Below are 21,204 nucleotides of genomic sequence, written 5' to 3' on the forward strand. Positions count from 1 at the left end.
TTTACATTTCTACTCGCTGTGCGCATTTTGCGCAACTTTGAACTTTGACATTCTTTGTAAATTCACAAAAATCCACAGTCTAATAATAATGATTCTTTGATTCTTTGTATATAATTTATTTTACAAAATATCGCCGTGGAATGTAAGATGATGTTGGTGAACTACTTGTTACCTGTTGTGCAGCGTCAGCGCTCTGAAGACTATACTGATTAGATCCGTAATCGGTACTGGCTTGTATCGGTGATCTCTTCACAGGCTCCTTTACGTCGATTTCCAGCATGACAATGTCGTCCGCATTGCTGGGAGACGATTCCGCCGTTTCAGCGGCGGGAGAAACCGTCTTCTCGCCGAGGGAAATTGCTAAAAGACCTTGTCAACAGACACAACAAGTTTCAATTAATATCACACGAGAATATACGATGGAAAAATATAGTTTACTGCTTAAAAGTACCTCGTGATTCGTCTGATAACCACAAGTACGTAGTATTTAGTATTAGTATTTAGTATTATTGTTTAATATTAGTACACAAGCACTGATGATCGGTGTGACAATAGAATGTTCAGCGCCGACATCGTTAACACTAAAAGATACAGTACCGAGTTGACTTTATTTAATCTTTTTTTTAATTTAATTTTCAATAACTCATACAATGCCAAAAAATAGACCTGTCCTGTTTCCGAATTCATATGACTTAAATTGTAAAACAGAACAAAGTATTGACGAACACATTGTTGACTAATCATAAGTTGTTTTTCAAAAGCTCGTGTTTGCACTTGCATTTCCTATTTTAATTTTTAAAACGCAGGGCAATATAGAATATTGCAAAAGCAAAACATTGAAAGTTCTCTAAAACATATGTCTAAAGTTTCATTTAAATCCATTACGTGTAAATAAAGTATATTGAAGTTTCTTTAGACTGTCTCACTTCGATATTTAATTACAGAATAATAACCGATGACGTGGAATAGTTTCTGCGTCAAATTGCGAGACAACAAAGTGTTAATAAATGCAGCGACGGAAAACCTATTCATAAGCTCTAAGTGCTTATTTACCGACATTGCGTCACAATTTAGAACGAATGTCAGCGGTCAAACCATAAGAAATATATTGCTCTCTGTCTGGAAATTTTTCCAAAAGTCAATTGGTTTCTGTAAATTTACTTTCGCATATCTCGGTCGTTTCTCTCTACGTCAGCCATTAATGAATAGTCTTTTTCTGGCCGTTTTGTCATACGCACCGGCAAAATGTAATATACTTCTTATAGTTAGGCCACTAACAATTTTTCTAGATTGTGACGCAATATCGGTGTTTAAACTCTTACAACTAATAAATCGGCTTTTTTTCGTTGCTTTTCTTGCGACGGCGCCGCTGTTAAATGTTCTATCACCGTGTATCGATTGTCACTCTTTAAATACTCCTTTAATCGCCGGATTGCATTGTTTTTATGGAATTTCCGAACCATTCACGTTTCCAACAAATATATTGCCTTTGTGTAATGAAGTATTAAGAAACTTAAGCCACCACCAGTCTGTCATACTTTCACGTAATGTTATTACGAATGTGTAACAGGAGAAAGATGGTAAACCCACGGTTTTAACACTATTTCCAGCGAAGGTGTCAACAGACACCTTTCGAATTTTTAATTCAAAATGATTTTCAAAGTTTAGTCGCACATTCTGAATTGACTTTCCGACTTTTCCAATAACGATTATAAAATTAATCATAATAAATGTCCAAACTTCAATTGAGGGATGATGATTGAACTGAGAAAAGAATTTTAAGTTAAAATTTCAAACGGTGTCTTTCGACACCTTCGGTAGAAATAGTGTTAATGTTGCATTTCTTTATTATATAGATGCAGCATTGTGTCTTTTTTTTATTTCTTCACGCTTCCTTAAATTGTTTGAAATAGTTTATTTATATCTAATAGTTTCTAAGACCTTCAATCAAATATATTTTTCTGCTTCGACTATAGTCGTTGTAAAAATATATTTTTATATAACCATAAATGTGCATGAAAATTCATATTTGCAAACATTAATAGATATTTATAAATATTATTTAGTAAATGGTTACAAATATCATTTGGTGAATGTTTACGAACATTATTTTCAATTTTAATCGATGCAATAACGTGTATTTTAATTGTGTATCTTTAAACATCTAATTTCCAAAATCTAAATGAATTAACATCAATTTTTCTAAGACCAATAGAATAAATTGTGCAATAAATACCTGTAGACCTAGTGCTGAGTGAAATTTATTTTAAAAATCATTTCGGATATTGGATACTTTTAAAATACCGATAATTGCGAAATAAGAAGACTGAAACCTGTCACTTTGACGGGCACGGTTGTTCTAGTGTTAACGCACCCTCGAGCAACGGAAAAGCAACACCATATAATTCATTCCATGAACAAGGGTTCTTTGTGCAACGTTCTGCACGGTCTGCGTGAGAAAACGAAGTCACGAGCTGAGCAGGCGTTGCACAATTTAGAACAATGCCCTAAATCCGTGATTTATCCTTTCTGTATTAACATTGGGTGACTTGGATCTTCGAAAATTTCACTGACGAGAGATTTAAATAATATAGTCATAAAACTTGCGTAAGACATTAGTTGAAACTATCTATATAAAATATCAGACAAAATGAATATTGGAAATTAATTCTAATAATTTTTTAGAAACTCGGTTTTCAGTATAAAATAAAATTTTCAAGTTTAAAAATTATTTGTTCGTTAAATATAAATGATATTTAATAATTCTATGGATTCTCGAAAATAAAATAATGTATGTTTATAACTGTATAAGTATATAAACACATGTAAACAGTTTTTAAAGTGATAAGAGCCGATTTTTTCTACGTTTCTTAATGTTTAAAGTTTTAAAAATATGATCTTAGTAAATTCCAGCAATATTCGAAATTTTAATAAACTTGTAGATATATGAGAATTGAAAATTCGTTTTTCTCAATTCCATTTTTCGATGTGGCAACATCGAACCTATAAACATCTGAGAACAATCTGTACTTTCACAAGTCCCTATACATGTAAAAGAACCTTTGATTATCTAAACTAGATTAAGATGTTGCAACAAATTCCAATAGCACAATAAACTTCGTTTCTCTTAACACTAGGAAGTTTACTGTGCACATGATTCTAATGTTCCTAGAAAAGCAGATATGTAATCGTTCCTAGATTTTCGACATCAGACGTTGAAAAACAGGGAATTAAGATACTTGTTTGTACAATTGCAACAATCGAAGTTGACGCACACTTTCACCAAATAATATTCATAAAATTCAATAACCGTCGGATTAACAGGTTACATAAACCTAACGTTAACTTTTAATTAATAAAAAGTTTAATCGAATTCCTTTACTGCACAGAAAGTTTAATCGAACCTCTTTAATTCAAAGAAATTTTAATTCAATTTCTTTAATTTAGATCTTAATACAATCTCTTCAATGTAAAGAAAATCTAATTGGATCTCTTTTGAAAAAATCTTACTTCAATCTCTTTCGTTCGAAGAAAATTTAATTTAATATCCGTGATCCAGAGAAAATTCAGTTTCTGCAAATTATAAATTAGATAATAATTGAAGATAATTTCGTTCGTTATTCTTATCTTTTATCAGAACGAAATCTTTCCAGGCGCAGGCAAGTAGTAACGGCAATTCCTTGGGGCGGTCGGAACACGGGTATTAAAGGAATTACTCTGATTTGTAATTCGACGCTACGAAATTGCGGAAGGACGAATTCGCAGGTGACTTTTATGTCGTTCTGCTTGACTGAGAGTGTGCAGTCCGAAGGCGGAAAGGAGTTGGGAAAGCAGCCTAACGCAGAGAAAGTTACGCGCTCTTGAGAAACTTTTCCCACAAGGTTTGCTTTCGAGGTGCGCTATTCAATGAAACCTTCCGTCGATAGTAAGTCAAATCGGAGTGCCCGGACAATCGAACCAATAAGAAACATTCGACATCGACGTACATACATACTTGCGTTGTTGTTACACCGTTCTTGTGTAAGGCTCTTTGCATACGAGCGACGCGATACCGTTGCGATTGTTTTGAAGTAACAAAGAAACAAATCTTTTTTGTTTCACAAAAGGAGGATAAGAGAACTTTATGTCTTTGCTCTTACAAAATAGCATAGCCTCACCGTTGTGATGCTGCAGTGATTATTTTAGAGTAACAGATACACAAATTTCTTCTATTTCACAGAAGAAGGATAAGAAAACTTTATGTCTTTGTTTTTAAATCACAAAACTTCGTTTTAAAGTAACAGAGAATTAAGTTTCTTATATTCTACAAAAAAGAATAAGAGAACTTTCTATTTTTGTTCTTCCAATATCACATAACTTCACCGTTGTGATGTTGCAGTGATAGTTTTAAAGTAACAGAGAATTAAGTTTCTTATATTCTACAAAAAATAATAAGGGAACTTCCTATTTTTGTTCTTACAAAATCACAAAACTTCGCCATTGCGATGCTGCAGTGATTACTTTAGAGTAACAAAGGAAAATTTTGGAAACTTTTATTTGATACTTTAATTTAGTAAAAATGGTAGCAATAATGTCTGATATTTTCTTAGAAAAAGGTAAATAATTGATAATAAATGTTGGATAATTTAATTGTATATTATTCTCGTCGATGGTTCTTATTCTATGTATATAAAATTTTAAACATAAGGTACGAAAAAGGATGTTAACAAGTCATAGTTATTATGAAGATAATATGGTCATTATGAATAACAAACATTGTAAGAAGAATGAACATCAATGAAGTATCTTTTTGCATGGTAACAAACCGTTAACTCCATTATTCGTTTCACTGAACAGCGGTAACAAAATGCTCAGTTTTGGCCATAGATACTCAATTTATTTCGATGAAGTTAACCTTTTTAGCAGATGTAAGAACGTGCCCATCCAATTGCCATTTCTTGTATCTATAATGATCTGCTAGAAGCCAATACCAAACTGTCAAGGAGTAATTATAAATCATTTTTATCTAATAACCTTTTAATAATCTCTTAAATCGTTAATAATATTTATTTAAGAATAATATTTATAATTATTATTTAGTAATTATGATAATAAATAATTTGTTACATAAAGGGTCTACCTGTATGTCCAAAGATTTATTTCAATTTATTATTTATAAACGAAGTACATTGAAATTTATTTCAATTATTTCACTTTCATATTTAACCCTTTGCGCTCGAGAGATGACTCTCATTTGATTTCATACAGCAAAACTATGAAGTTGGATATTTACTTTATATTAAACTTAGTATTGCTATGTGAAATATTCAAATAAAATAGCTCTGTTGCTTAATTTATCGATAGATTTCCATAATATTTCCAGTGAATAACTTTCGAGTGCAGAACATTAATAACCGGTGACACGGGATAGCTTCTGCGTAAAACTGCCGATCAACGACGTATTAAGGTAATCGTTTGTTATTATTTGCAATTCTCATTTCAGGTGAAATACGCCTCTCTCCGGCAGCTGGCTACGCACCACATGTCTACATCCGTTGAATAAGTGGGTATTCGCGGATATCCATCACACTTATCCACCGGCCAAACCCGGAAGACTTTCCTACCGGCTCCATATTCTTTGATGTTGTTTTACTCTGATTTAATGTGGCTAACAAGGAAGTCGGTTCTCGTGCTATAACAGACGCTACTCCGTGCGCTTCGGTTGGGGGCTGAATGAAATGAAATTATTAAACAATCCATTGGATTTACCATTGACCTTGATCGAAAATTCGGTCGGGAAATATTTTCTGTCCCTCTTCCATGTAACCGTGAAAAATGGATGTTCTCTTTATTCGTTCGGTAAAAATTGATAATATCCCATTGACACACATTTTTGTTCAATATTTTGATCTTGGAAACACATTTTTCTTTTAATTATTTATAGGAAATAATGAAAATATGCAGTACTTCTAGGAAGTACTTAATGTTACATTTAACAGTTTATAATAAGTAATTTGGAATAGTTGATGTATTTATTTTGTTTTTTAAGTATGATGACTGTAATCGTTATTTCTAATAACAGTTAGGGCAGAAATTATTATTTTTGTTTACTTGATGTCACTGGCTTCTGACAATGCATGGTGAGAATGACAAGACGTGAAGAAAGTGTATGTTTGTAACATACACTTCTAATACTTCACAAAACTAATAATTAACAAAAGTTTCTGTTTATTTTCAAATGATATGGTTGTCATCTGGATGAACACGAGACATAGAATTCAAAAATTGTAAATTAGTGGTCGTTGAAACTAAAGTACCAACAATTTTGTGACAATTTTGTGTGTTCCTTTTGTTTTTGAAATTATGAGAGGGCAATATATTTTATATCATTTATATATTTATATGATAGATTGAAACATTATTTATATAATAGAAAACTATTGTACACACGAAGCGTAGTCCAAATTTAATGTAGTATGTACAATCATAACTTCAGCAATTCGGTCACATTAATTTCTTGTTGTTCTCCAATTAGTGGCACGAATATACCATAATTCACGTAAAAAAACTTTCAATGATCACTCGAGAAGAACACAATGTATAATTCTGTAATTAGATCGTCTATTACGAAAGTAGAGTAAGTCGATTTTTAGAGGGGAAAATGAAGAGAACGAAGGGGAAACCGATAATTGACGTATAATTTAATGCGGACTTCTTAATCATAGACGATTTACGATTTATATTTTAAACTAACCGCACGCGTCGGTCGTTTGAAAATTTGCCAATAAATGGCAATTGCGTAATCGTTCATCATGAAAATGTAACAAGACCGTTTATGATAAGAAAAAGTAATGTAGATATAATCAATTCACATAAAAGTCACATTACATAATGCATTTATTTATATATTAATGCACGCGAAATATGAACGGTGAACTCGAGTGTATATTATTAGCACAATGTTTTCGAACCGATTGATACGCGAACTTTTAAATATCTTGGCGCGAGACAAAAATCGATTCGCGCCGGTTTCGCGATAAATGATCCGTTAATTGTAATTAACTAATAGTTATTTCATTGTGACGCGTGTTTCCTTCGATGGTTGTTGCATTTAACGACCGACTAAAGATTGTAGGAATGAATCGATGGGAATACTTCAAGGTAATAGTGTATTTACAATCGTCCGTTCATCCGCGAAGATAAGCCAGTAGTTAAACTTGAAACGATTATGTAAAAATAAATGACCTTACTTTCGTCGATCAGTGTCAAACAATCGTGAAAGTAAACCTACCGGAAATTTCTCCCGTGCCGTTGCACTTCACTTTCCTCGCAGACAAATGTAATGATAATAATCTTTCAGTAGTCGCGCCTCTAAACCGGTCTTCCTCGGAAAACAGTTTCCACTGAGATGGAAACCGCTGTCATGTGGAGCAAAGGTCAGACAAGTTCGTGCAGCGAATAGTTTGTTGTAAAGAGGCTATATTTTGGAAACAATTTAATTGTACTAAAATATGTATTATTGTATTTAATAAGATTATACATCATATTTTATTTTCTTTATTATTATTATTGTTGTTGTTCTTTCATTCTATATATCATATTTTTAAAAATTTTAGATTTAGAGATTTATAGAAGAATCTAAAAAATAATTGAATTATGACTAAGGATGGGTACTTAATAAATTCCTTCATTGTTGATGCATGTTTCTTTCGTTTTTCCGGGTTCTCGGAAAATTATACTTGAAAATGAATTGCATAAGCGTCCATAATTCAATAATAATTAACGTGTTATTAAGATACATGAAAGCCTCATCGGTCATTTTCGCACGGTGTTAAATTACGTTCAATTTATCTGAATTTCAATTGTCTAAACAATAATTCGGATATCTGATTTTCTTATGTAACAAAAATCCATTAATTCTTTGACAAACATAAATATTATTCAATTCGTTTGAATTCGAATTAAATATTCTTCCTCTGTTATCGATGATTATACTTTAAAAGAAACGTTGATATAGAATGTGCTTCGAATTTTTTCTTATTTCGAATGAATTATTAATAACAAAGTACTTAGATCGATCACGGTTCAGATAGAAATCATAGGGCAAGTGGTTAAGACTATTTATCAATACGCCTAATGTTCGTTCTGGAAAATAAAATGACTGCTATATGAAAACAATATTTCTCCTATATTTCTAATTCAATAATCTAATTATTTCTGATTCAAACACTTTCACAATAGACGTGTCTTTACGATTCTACTGATCAAATACAATCAAGAATCCTTCATTTTCCATTTCATTATCACCAATCAGTAAATAGGAAGACGTTAACAAATTGTTCTCCATTTTACAACGCTCCAACGCAAAGAAGTAAAAGCGAACGTCATTATCAAAACAGATCTACAAGTGAGCCGCTCAAAAGTAAAAAAGTAAAAGTTTAATTATTCTTCCTTGGTAAAATAATAAAAGCCCATGCGTCCCTACTCGACGGGAAATGTATCAGCTTTAACGATCAACTTTCTCTACACATGAAACCACAAGGTATGTGTGCGCTTATAATTTTACAAATGGAACTTTTACTGTCACGCTATTTACCGGAGATATTTAATTGTAGGTTTTACACGGAGAATGAAACGCGGAATAAAAACAATTAGAATACGAATATGAAAGTAAAAACTATGTCGCAGTCAATGGTTCGCTGCTCTAACATCCACTTGTTTCACGAATTAACATGGTCGCTCGCTGAGAATAGTTAAAACCATTTACCAACAAGGATACATCATTAAGTAGACTGCAAAAGAATAATTAAACTTAGAAATTTCGTTTGGAGAAATTCTGTCAAAAGGCAGATACTGCCTTTGATAAAAGTGACGTAGAATAATTATCGTAATTATTATAATATATTTTATATTATATAGATTCATAATGAAATTCATATTATAGTAATATACAGGTAGCCCTCTAACAGCATGGAATTAAATAACTAAAATTTAATAAACTATTAAATAACTAAATATATTATAAATAACAGCATTTTCTAGGAACCTATCTACCGTGTTATAAGAAGGTTACGTATACAATAATCATTATAATTATTGTAGGTAAACAATTATATAAATCAATTGTTTCGTAATTCATATTGTAGCGCGTAATTAAAACCATTACATCGTTATTATTGTTATACTGCGATTGAATCTAAATTGACATGGTTATTTATAATTGTTTCTGACCAAACAAGGAAAGTTTCTGACACGATATTGTAAGACAAAGAGTTAATGAGGTCTAAATGGTCACACAATCGTTTGAAGATTGTTACTTAATAAAAGTTAAGTAAAAACTAATCAATTCAATTCACAACTCGTGAATCAAACAAAAAGAACGATCAACTTGATTGAAACGTTTGACGATTATACACGCCATCTTAAAGCTCAAAATGATACTAATTCTTTCAACGATGAGTCCTCCATTTTTCCAGCTAAACATGCAATTCTTCTTCGTTTTGCTTTCGTTCATCATTAAAATATATCCGAGCTGCATTCATCCTGCGTTCGGCGAGTACACGCATCATTTTTTGATTTCATCGCGCGCAAAACGAGAGACTTTTCGAACTAAATTCCACAGTCAACAGGTTAAACGAAATCGGCGGCGAACCGTTTCTACCGACCCGACAAATGTAACAATTCTGTTCAGTTGCGAAAACCTCGTAAAACAATTACGGCCATAAAATCATCGTTAAGGCCTCACACTTTTCATCCGAAAGCGTAATGACGACAAATTAAAGTAAGAGACGTTAATATAATACTTAAAACTTCATCCCGCTTTCACTTCGCCCGGCGTGGCGCGGCGGCCATTTTGTGTGAAGCTGCGAACATGCCCAAAGATGTAAGTTAAGTGCCGTAATTGTGAGAACTTCGGAGCCCGCGGAAGATTGCTACATCGTTTCCATACCGCGTTAGATCGATCTCGATGCGTTTTCCCCGTTGGAAAAATCTTTGTTCCAGCCGGCGAGGAAAAAGGAAACCCCGGTGGCCGGCTCTCCTTCTCCTTTGTTACCGCGCGAGAAATTACGCGGATACGAGCAATTTGCTCGCGTTGAGTAATAAACTGCGCGTCCTCAGCTGAAAGACAGTTAAGTAACCTCCGGTTAACAAATCTTATTTAATTAACGCCCCATGTTTGGTCGGTGTTGTCCATGACACAGAAGCCTTTCTTAAAAACTACTAAAGAAAATGTTTTCCTAATTCGCAAGCTAAACCAAAAGTCGATCGAAATCCGAACGAACCGTTGTAATTCCCAAAAAGAGATAACGAACAGTCAATTCAACTGCTTAGTAATTCTAATGTCAAGTCATCGCGTTTTAACTGCTAAATCTACAATATCGTGTCGCGGTTTCAGTCATTTTCACTGGTAGTTCGTGTGTTAACCATTGATTTTCCTCCTTAAATAATCAACGCGATGATTGAAGTCGGCATCGGTAATACACTTTATAAGCGATTTGATTTAATAGCACAACTGACGTAACACAGTGTCCCCGTGTTACAGCACATTATAAAACATTTCGCCGGCGCTGATTGACATTAAATTGAAAGTGACGTTCGTTCGCTAAGTGGGGCAAAGCCGGCCGCAACAAAGTAGAATGTCGCTAATTAGGGAGAGAAAAATCAAATTAATGCCCGCGCGGCAGCCAGCCCACGTAGCCGATGGAAAATGACGGTGTTTCAGAAGTGACTACGCGCGGCGCGGACCCACAGCGAGGCAGAAATCGTTTCGAAGAAGTTAATCGTCGCCGGGACAAACGTTGATCTTGGATCAGAGGTTAATCGGCGAGATACAGAGGCGGATCTTTCAAAATCACGTCCGCAATACTTACGTTTTACAGATTCGAGCATCTCGGACGTGAAATTAGCGGAGGCAACGCTCAACTGCGCTACCGACCTTTCATTGTCGGCCGATTTTCTTCTTGTTCAACGATTTCTCAACGCGCCGCACGCCCTTTTCCATTTTCCACGGAAATATTAAGCAGATTGCTGTGCAAGTTCTGCCCGTTTCAACGTATCGCCCACGAATTCGATTTCTGGATACGTTTCGCGCTTACCTCGAACTATTAGGTTGTGTAATATGAAATATCGGATTTCGCAGGGAACAGGAAACCTTCTTTGATGTTGTAAAAGACGTTTATTCGATAAAAATACGCTGTATCCGATTCGATACGCTTCTGCCAACGTGTCTTCAATGGTTATATTCCTTTTTTCAAACGTTCTGAATGTTTCGAATGAATAAATTCTAGAGACGTCGTTAGAATTCTGTTTCGAGTTTACTAAACCATGGAATATATATTTTGGATTGAGAAATAAAGTATTACTTTTAATAGATATTCTTTCGTTAAAGCAAACAAAATTTCATTACCAATTTATTCGATGCAATAGCAGGCGTTCAAGAAATATGCAAATTATAAAAATGCATTTGTACGGATTTCGAGTAATTTGTATGTCAGTAATTTCTTAGGAAAGTGTTTCTATCTTTTCAATCATTGCGAAAGAAGAAATCCGAACTGGATCATTTTAAACTGTCTGATCGTTCTAGTGTGAACATGGATAGCAAAATGACTCATTCTTCAGTTATTTCTATTAGAACTGTTAGAAGAAAGCTGTTTAAAAAATTCCTAAATAAATTCACATAATTAACACTCGAACTGAGATGTTAATTGATCGAAATTTCAATGAATACACTGTTGTAATTTCTATAAAAAAGTAATTAGTCTAACTGCTGGTTAATTCTAGTGTTAAACAAGAGAACAAGAGTTCTGAATATTTCGCACACATTCACTCATTTATTAATATTAACCTTTTGCACTCTGAATGTGAGTTTTGCTAGATGTTACACCATGAATCACTATAAACTGCAAACATACGTAGTAAAATTGATTAAAAGTAGTGGAATCTAATGTTATTAAGGCATAATATGCGAGAAAACCTAAATTATACCCAATAAAACGTGTAGTATATAATTATTGGGTTACTGGAGGAAAGATGTAGAAACAGCTGTGTAAAGAAAATTTAACTTTATGAGAACCCTGAAACAATATTTATGGATATACTAACATCTATAAAGTTTATTGTAGTGATACGTATTATTAGTGTTATATAATGAAACCGTTAATCCAACAAAATAAAAATTTTTTCATTTCAATTCCTCAGAATGTGTAAATTTAATTTTACTAATATTACCAGTTTGCCCCTTTATTTCATCCAAAATATCCTTATTAATACACGTCGACTTTAAAAGAGAAAGAATCATCAATTAAAAATGATAACTCGACAAACCTAGACACGGTGAATATCAATTTAATTTATTAAAAAGCTTTCATTTCGATTTAAGATATTATTGCATTTATAACAATTCAAGATCAAACCGATCGTAAACGGTCATTTTAAAGCATACAAAACATCATTTGCCCTAAAGTACACCTGAAACAAATTAAATCATACGAGAAAACGTGAGATCGCACGTTATTAATTTCATTCTCTCGCGTCGTTAAAACCACGGAGTGCAAAGGTCAACCTTGTAGTTAGGTACTAACATTACCTTTGTTAATGTAGAAAAAAATCGCTAAAAATTACGATCAATTGCATCAGCAGACATTTATAATTGTGTTTAATGTCAATCTTCCTTTCGATCGTAAATACCTCTGTAATAGTAAATGGATCGATATAATTAAGGCTCGAATGGCTGCGGGTGCAAAGGTCAAGATATTTTAAACATAGAAGGAACGGCTGCATCGATTTGTTGTTCCACGAATTATCCTTCTCATATTTAATTTACGTTCGAAAAAATTCGATTTCATTTCCTATGAAACACTGATCTGATTCGATACCGGGATCAATTTGTGCTTGTGGAATCCTATTTCTACCGCGATTAAAGCAATTAATCAAAACCTGCCAGTGCGCGTGTGTACGCGCAGACACACGAACCGTGACTCTGTCGTTACAGCCGCCAGTAAGCTGCTAGTTAGAAAGGTGATATCGTGTCGTATATACATGCATAATCTGTACTTATTTTACTTTCCGACAGAGGTTTCTCAATCCGGAGTGACATAGGTGCAAAAGGCTGGACGGATATCCCAGTATCGTTCACTTTCTTCCCCTCCGTTATAAATAGAATATTATTTTGTTGTAGTTTATACTATAGAATTAAATGGTTACCAATATAATGTAACATTAGTTCTAATCAATAATTGAAAGCCAGAACAAGTTGCAGAAAATTCGTGTTCCACCAATTTAAATGTATTGTTGTCTCAATTATTACTCAATAACGCGTTTAATCTTATTTAATAACATTCTTTTGGACTTTAATATACAATATACAATTTTTATAAACTTCCATGTTTTCGATACGAATTTGAGAGCCTAATTTTATGGGAAACGAGTTTTGCAATAGTACCGAGTATTTTAAAATTTTAGTTTCCCCTATTGTTCTAACGTTTAACAAAAAAACTCGTAAGAAAGGCAACGGTAATCTACATTGCAAACGGCTTTAAACAAATCTCGCTCATTTGAAATATTTCTGGGGCACGGCCTTGCACGAACAAAGTGTTCTTTCCATGTTTTTTCCGTTCACTGGATAAATGAAAGGAACTTTTCAATTTTACGTAGTTTCTTACGGTAGATAACCACCGCAAGGTTCTCTAAATTACTATCTACATGATGCACGGATAAATGTTTATCTTTATTCACTTCCCAGTTCCTCGAAAATTTCACTTCACTTTTGTCTCTCTGTTTCTTCTTTGTTCGCGCTCAAGCGAAACGTTTGATTCTTTTATTAGACGACATTGATACGCATTCACAGCGAACTATTATTGCATGAAACGTAACAGATATTGTTACGAATCATTATACAATGTACGATCGATATAAACGAACAAAAAGATCGTCGGTACGATACAGTTTTAGAAATATTCAAAAGTTTTATTATATATTTTATTTTTATTAATATTTTTGGTAAGTAATTTTACTAAGTATTTCTATGTCGAACTTCAGAAGATTCATTGTTCGTTTTATGAAACGATAACACTTTTGTTTCAATTTGAAATGATTTATTAAGTAATCACATATGTAGTTATAACAAATAAATAAAGTTTATATAATAAAACACTTCGTTTCACCATACAACGATTCTTTTCGCAAATAAAATTCATTATTAAAAAGAATTTCTTAGAGTGTACCATTAATTTCATGAATTTCGTACAGCACTATTATTTAAATTCTTTGAGGTTAGTTTCGTTGGCGTTCTTAGAACGTGTTAAATTTCGTACATTCGGGTTGCCATTTTTCTTCTAAGCTAACTCAATTAACACGATATTTTATAAATGTAAAAATAATTGCCATTGTTCCCGTTCCGATGGTATTAGTTGTCGTGCGCGTGAGATGAAGATGAATTGTTATGATTAATAAGTCGCGATGCAAATGTAGAATTAGAAACCTTATGCAAATCCGGTAAACTCTTTACCGGAAGCCAATGCAATCGGACGATGACTTGGAAAGTCAATGAAACCCGTCGATCCACGACGGCCCGTACATCCTTACTCCTCATTATTATGACTAATTGACTACTCTCTCATCATTTAGGAACCTCAGAATCAAGTCGTAATCGACGGGAAATAACGTCACAGCTCTTTCAAAATCTCTTTTAATAAGAAACCACCAAGGACGAGGTTGTGATTTCCCTCGAAATGAAAGCACGGTTTTATTGCATAAATTGTATCGCGATCGGAACGGTTTCTAAGCGTTCGGTGGAGGTGCAATTAACGCGGATTCCCACCGTTTCTGACCGTTTCAACAATTTTATCCGAGACACAGGTCGTCTGTTTTTGTAATCGTTCGTATGTTCGATTAGATTAATATTTTGCCATTTTTAACTTAAATTGAAAATTTTAAACTCTATTTCTGGGAAAATTGGAAATAATTTCTATAGAATTTAATAATTCATTAATATCTTAACTTCTACAGAAGTTTAATTTTTTATTTTGTTGCAAACGAATAAATTGAATGCAAATGATAATAGAATTTAGTAATTCATTAAATTTTGCTATTTTCAACTTACATTGAAATCTTTTAAATTGTATTTCGAACAAAATTGAATATTAATTTTCTATAGAATTTGATAATTTATTACTATTTGAAATGTTATACAAATCTAATCTTCAATGTTGTAAGAAAAGAAGTTTATAATTTTTAATGTAACCCGAAATGTTCCAACGTGTATAGTCACTTTTGTATGAACTTTGATCACAATTGGTGCAACTTCTGACAATATTAAGAATTTAGTATTACGTAAGACACAAGTAGACTATAGCTACGCAATTATAGCATATAAACATTTTTTAAATTATCGCGGTCTTAATAAAGCATAAAAATTTCTCTCTGATTCTAGTTCCACTGAATTATATAAATTGGAAATACGATGTGGAAGATATAAATAATGCAACTATCCAATGTGAAAAAATCGTATGCTTCAGTACGTGGAAAAGAACACTTTCTATATAATGATATTACATTTCGACATATTCCATTCGTGTGAATTTATAATCTTACCTTATTAGAACGCATTTTACCTTCTGCAATATTAAGATTTTGAAATTTTCTACATTTTTCCTTTATTTTATATTTGACTGAATTTCCTGCCCTCTCTTTGCTCTTCAAATGTAATTTAAAAAATAATAAGAATTACAATAAACTTCATTATAATAAAATCATAATTATCACTTTCCTCTACGGATGATTTACTTTCCTTTTCTTGCAAATTTATTGATACCTTCCCTAAAAGATATAAAACCATTTTGATTCAGCTCGAAGAGAACAGATACGCTTATTAACTTCTTAATTTAATGTCTCATATTCCAAAGTCCCTACAAAAATATTGAAAAAATTCAAACAAACGTTATACACAAAAGATACTTCAATAATCACGACACTGCGTACCTGCACACATCTGTTTCAATTATATCCGTATAATTTTATTAAGAATGATTTGCTGGCAATAATTATCAATAGAATTGCAACAGACGTGTGCAAAAAAACGTTGCACACCTCGCAATGACACACGATTCGTTTATACAAAGACTTTACCCTTGTGGTAAATAATCGTGCAGAATGATAATTACGTGTCGCCCGGAAACACCGGGATGGTCAATTAACTCGACCTTCGTTATTAAATCGAACTGATAAATCCGATTGGCTTACGAGCGCCAATCAATGAGAAAATCGGATAGAAGCGATTCGAATTGAATTCCACGGGATAATTTGTATAAGGGAATTACTCCGCGAAGCATGACAGGTCTTCCTTGATTCACGCGGAAAAAGTCGGAGGAGAAATGTCAATGTCCATTTCTTCGTCGTTATTCTGCATTCCGGTGCCGTTATTTTCGCTGCGCGTAATCGATTTGATGCACTTAACGCGATCGAACCGATGCTTCGGGCCAGCGTGAAGACAAAAATTCACACTTTCGATTTACCCTAAACTTCAACGTAGAGATTACTTAATCTGTGACCTTCGACGATCCAGTTTTGCCGGAATGATAAAAAGAAGTGACAGTTCAGTGCACTTTATACGAACAACAGATTTACGGGACGAGGCGATTCGACTCGTATTGAATTTTATTCTGTTAACTGTGGAATTTAGTTTGAAAAATCTCTCATTTTGCGCGGGATGAAATGAGAAAATAAAGTCTGTACTCGTCAAAGGACGAAGATGCATCTGGAATATATTTTAATTAAAAAACCAAGGCAAAAGAAAAAAGAATTACATGTTTATCTGAAGAAATAAAAGATTCATTTAGTATCACTTCAAGATTTAAGATGACGTGTATAATCGTTGAACGCAGTGAACTGGTTATAGACATTATTTGATAAATGTTTGGATCGATTTTGATTGACGCAGTTACGCAAATATGTATCTTAATCGTCAACTTTAAAACCCCATTAATCTTCAGATGCATTACACAAACAATTTGTTACATTCAAGTTTGTTGAGTTAAATTACACTGAATTAACATTCAATTGAAAGAAACGATTATTCTGAAACTCGTAAATATGAAAATTGGAATTTTTATGCAAACCCGTTCGTCTCGAATAATATAATTGAGGAGCAAAGGTTCGATAGAAGTCTGCGTTCTCACTCGGTATATTTCTTACAATTTTATGAATATAAGATACTGAATGATACCAGTTTAACGTTGAACTATTATTTTCTGCGTAAATCACCTGCCTTTTTTGTTCTTTTCTTCGATAAAACGTGATAAAAGTGAAGACAGTTAAATGAAATTTAATTGATGTTATTAATTGGAACTTTCTAAGGGCAAAAAATTTATAGACTGCTACCCGGAGAAAAAGAATTTCATAGGCATAATAAATATTCTTTTTCGCCAGAAAACGTCGTTCTTGAGTGAACTGATCAGAAAAATGTACAGAGTGCTTACATACATACAGTACCACTAATTATTTAGAACGTAATGAGACATAAATGTGTTCGTACGGTATAAATGTGAAAATAGAAAGGCCTATATTCGCAGCACGATGTCATTGTCACGAAATACATATTTTCCTTCTAAAACCGGACATGTTTCGTTATTGCGAAACGTAACGCGTGTTATTCGGAACGAATCATTTTTTCGTAATCGTTCGTTATACGCCGAGATTTTTCCGTATCCGTGCACCGTAACAATCCGAAATCAAATGTTTTTTAATGCGTCGAAAAAGAAAGAAAGAGAGGATAAAAAATTTTAATACGCTTATCCAAGACCACGAGTTTCGTATTTTTATGAATTTTACCTCTATCAAACGTTCATAAGCCAAAGTTTCACTGCTCGTATTTCTATGTCTAAGCCTTAACGTTACGAAACATTTTATAAGAGCATAAAATAAAAGAACATTTTAAATATCGTCTAATCAATCTACATGTTTACGCAGTTTTGTGGTTTTATTAGAAAAACTGAAAATTGTCTCTATGGGAAAATAGTATTTGTATACGCGGTGATGTTCACAAGCTTGGAAAGATGTTTTTAACCTCTAACTATTAATATTGAATATTAACAATATCAATCAAATGCTGTTTAGTTATTATTCTCAGTAACTGCAGTCAGCAATCTGATGAACGACTAATAAACGAACGAACACAAATGTTTCAAATCATTCGGTTTCTATTGGCAAACGATTTTCAAGCAACCAATGCAAATTTGAAATACTTTTTATTAAATTTTATTTTATTTTTTAATCAACCAAGAACACGTTCACTATAGAAACGTGTTTGTGCCAATGTTACCAAGAAGAAATATAAAGTAAGGTCACTTTGTCCTATGATTTCTTTCACAACTGTTTGATGGAACTACTTCATCGTTGATAATTTAATAGAAAAAGAAAGGAATTTGATGTTTATTTTGTTTCTACGTTTATTCTAACTTGATACTATAGCAAAATGGATTAGTGCCTCGCAGAATATTGAATTAATTCGTTCTGTTTAGGCAAATGTTTTAAAGGAACCTAATATTCGTTAGATCTATGTTAGGTATATGTTTGAAGGTTTTATGCAGAATCGTTCACACGTGTTGAAACTCATTAGTTAGTTTCGCACACACAACAATAACACTGGCTTCTGTCCCGAAATTATTCCCACAACGGATTTCACTAATGTTGAGTATAATTATTACGTTGCGAAGCCGGAGAAAGTTTACACAATCTTGATACAATGTTAATACAGCGATACATAATTATTACAGATTCGAATCGTGCTGGAATTTGTTCAATTATAATGGCAAATCACGTAGAAGTTCGTTTGGGAAGTAAAAGTCAAGGTTAAAAATAGGAAGAAAGAAGAAGTGAACTTGTGACGACAATCAAACGATCCGCACTCCAAAAATAATTTCGGCTTTCGATGATAATTAAACATATTTGTACGGAAATGTATAATAATTAGACAGCAAATTTTGGAGCAACGACAACAAATTAACCCTTTTCACTCGAAGCTTTTTCTCACGTAACATATAAATAAATGATACCCGCATAATAAAAAAAGTCACAGATGTATTTTACTGTTTTCTGTCGATTACAGATATAAATATTATATGTTTAATGACAAAATTTTACTTTCTTAAAGGGTTAAATATTCATTCCATGTAACATACTTAAACGAAAAGTTTCATTCTATGATGTATTTATACTTTACGATCCACGTTCTCAATAAAAATCATATAGAATGTTAAAACATTTTATGTACATGAGTTGAACAAAATTATTATTTATATATTATCAGTTATATTCAAATCTTCTCATAAGATTGACAACGAACATTTTTAAGAAAGACGAAAAAGGTACATTTCTATAACGTCTCTTTGTTAATTTTTAAAGGTCCTTTAAACCATAGGCTTTCGTATTATCTGATAATTATTACCAATAGACATCATCGTTATATAATATCCGATTTTTTCGTCGCACATGTCTAGAGTGTCGATGGAATACCGGTCGTCCATATGCACAAGAAGAAACGGTAATATTTCTTATTTACTCCAGATTATTCAGGTTCCATTCAATTTCGAAATCGCGTTCATTAAAGTTCAGCTACTCAAAGAAAAATAATTCCTCCTATCTCACTATGAAAGTAACGGCCTGCATATTTGTATAAACCGAAACGCGAAAGTGAACCAAGTTGTTCAGGAAGCAAGTTTCTAATACGAATGCAATGCCCGTACGCACCAGTTTATCTGGCGAATCAAGGAAAGTCGTGCTGCCTGCTCTTAATTTTAAGGAGTAGTCCACACTGACGCGGCTCGAAGCGATTTTCTCACCGAAAACACCGTGTTTAACAGAACAATGCTGAAATGAATCGACTTTTTTCTGGCCGTATCATCCGACAATTCAACGGATTTAACATTTTAACGACTGAAACTGATTTTTCCCTTCGTACGATGATTATCTTCCAAAGTAATACTCGTAAATAGTATTATTCTCGAACAGATAATACAATGAAATAATTAACAACCACCGAATAATAAGGAAATTTAATTAACGATTTCCCAAATATAAAACAACCGCAACCCATCGAACACAAAGCTATTAATTCGCGTCGTGTCTGCTTTTATAGCAATCTCGTGCATAACTTTGCAAGGATAACTCGCGACGTTTCCTCGCACCGGAAATTGCCAAATGTATGAAGCCTCGATGAATAACTTTTCCGAACTGGCGACGAACGCGGGGATTCTTTGTCCAAGATTCCTCGCGGCGCATTGTTCCCGCGTTAAACCAATTATTCCGTTGTCACATTGACACGTTCACAGTCCCATGACCCACATATCGGCCATGATGGTACCGAATAAAAAATGTATAAGCTGCACGTAAGCGAGGATAACAAGTGCTACGATCCTGATTAACCTGGAAACCGTTTGAAAACCGATCGAATTGCATTATTACGATTCGATGCTGCTCTGAAAAAGGAGCGATTGTTCCCGCCGTGGAAGTTCAATCGTGGAAGTCCGGGCATGTGAACGCGTTAATGGTCACAACACGACCGTCGCCGGGCAATGGATCGACCGTTGATCCATCGATCTAGCCGGCCGGTCATAAGGTCACACGCGATTCAACTCGACGTCAACAGTGCACATGCAGTAGACCGGCGATACTTTGTTTCTCGTTCGATATTCGATAGATAATTCGCACAGAAATGATTCGATCACTAGTTAGACGGGAATATAGATTCCCACATAAATCCTTGTTTCACGGAAAGAAGAAGAAGAAGAAGAAGCAGAAGAAGACGAGGAAGAAGAAGAAAAAAGTGTGATGTGTCGTGGAGCACTACTCACCTGCGAAGATAAGGAGCCGCATGGTGAACAAATGAGTGACGAAGCGACGAGTGAATGTTCGGAAGAAGTGGATTCCTGGTCGCTTTATAGACGAAGGGGAAAGGCCGCGCCCGAACAGACCAGGTGGGGTTGTTAACCACTTTTCCACAACGGACTGTTTCCAAGTGAGCATCGCGCCGGGCACACGAAACGTAGAAAACAAAGACATTAATGCGGGCTGATCCTGTTGCAGTCGTTCCACGGTTAGCTTGAAAAGTGAAGCACGCCCGACTCTGCTTTTACAGGATTCTTTCTGTATGATTTCGAATTAATAGGGAATATTTTTCTCTCCTTTTGCATGGTTTTGATTCAACACCAATGATTTCTCTCTTTTTGCACG

General features: G+C 33.7%; 1 protein-coding gene across 2 annotated transcripts in view; it reads right to left on the bottom strand.

Annotated features, from left to right (window-relative positions):
* Positions 1-20,875, bottom strand: part of LOC116427967 (uncharacterized) — a 34,254-nt gene extending 13,379 nt beyond the window's left edge. For both annotated transcript variants that reach the window (XM_031978951.2, XM_076368285.1), the window contains exons 1-2: positions 20,826-20,875; positions 173-369 (exon numbers count right to left, since the gene is read on the bottom strand). In XM_031978951.2, the coding sequence (XP_031834811.1) occupies positions 173-369; positions 20,826-20,847 (219 nt within the window). In that variant the 5' untranslated portion in view covers positions 20,848-20,875. The remainder of the gene's footprint in view (positions 1-172; positions 370-20,825) is intronic.
* Positions 20,876-21,204: the final 329 nt, after the last annotated feature.

Source organism: Nomia melanderi, chromosome 6 (assembly GCF_051020985.1).
Source record: "Nomia melanderi isolate GNS246 chromosome 6, iyNomMela1, whole genome shotgun sequence".
NCBI classification, from domain to species: domain Eukaryota; kingdom Metazoa; phylum Arthropoda; class Insecta; order Hymenoptera; family Halictidae; genus Nomia; species Nomia melanderi.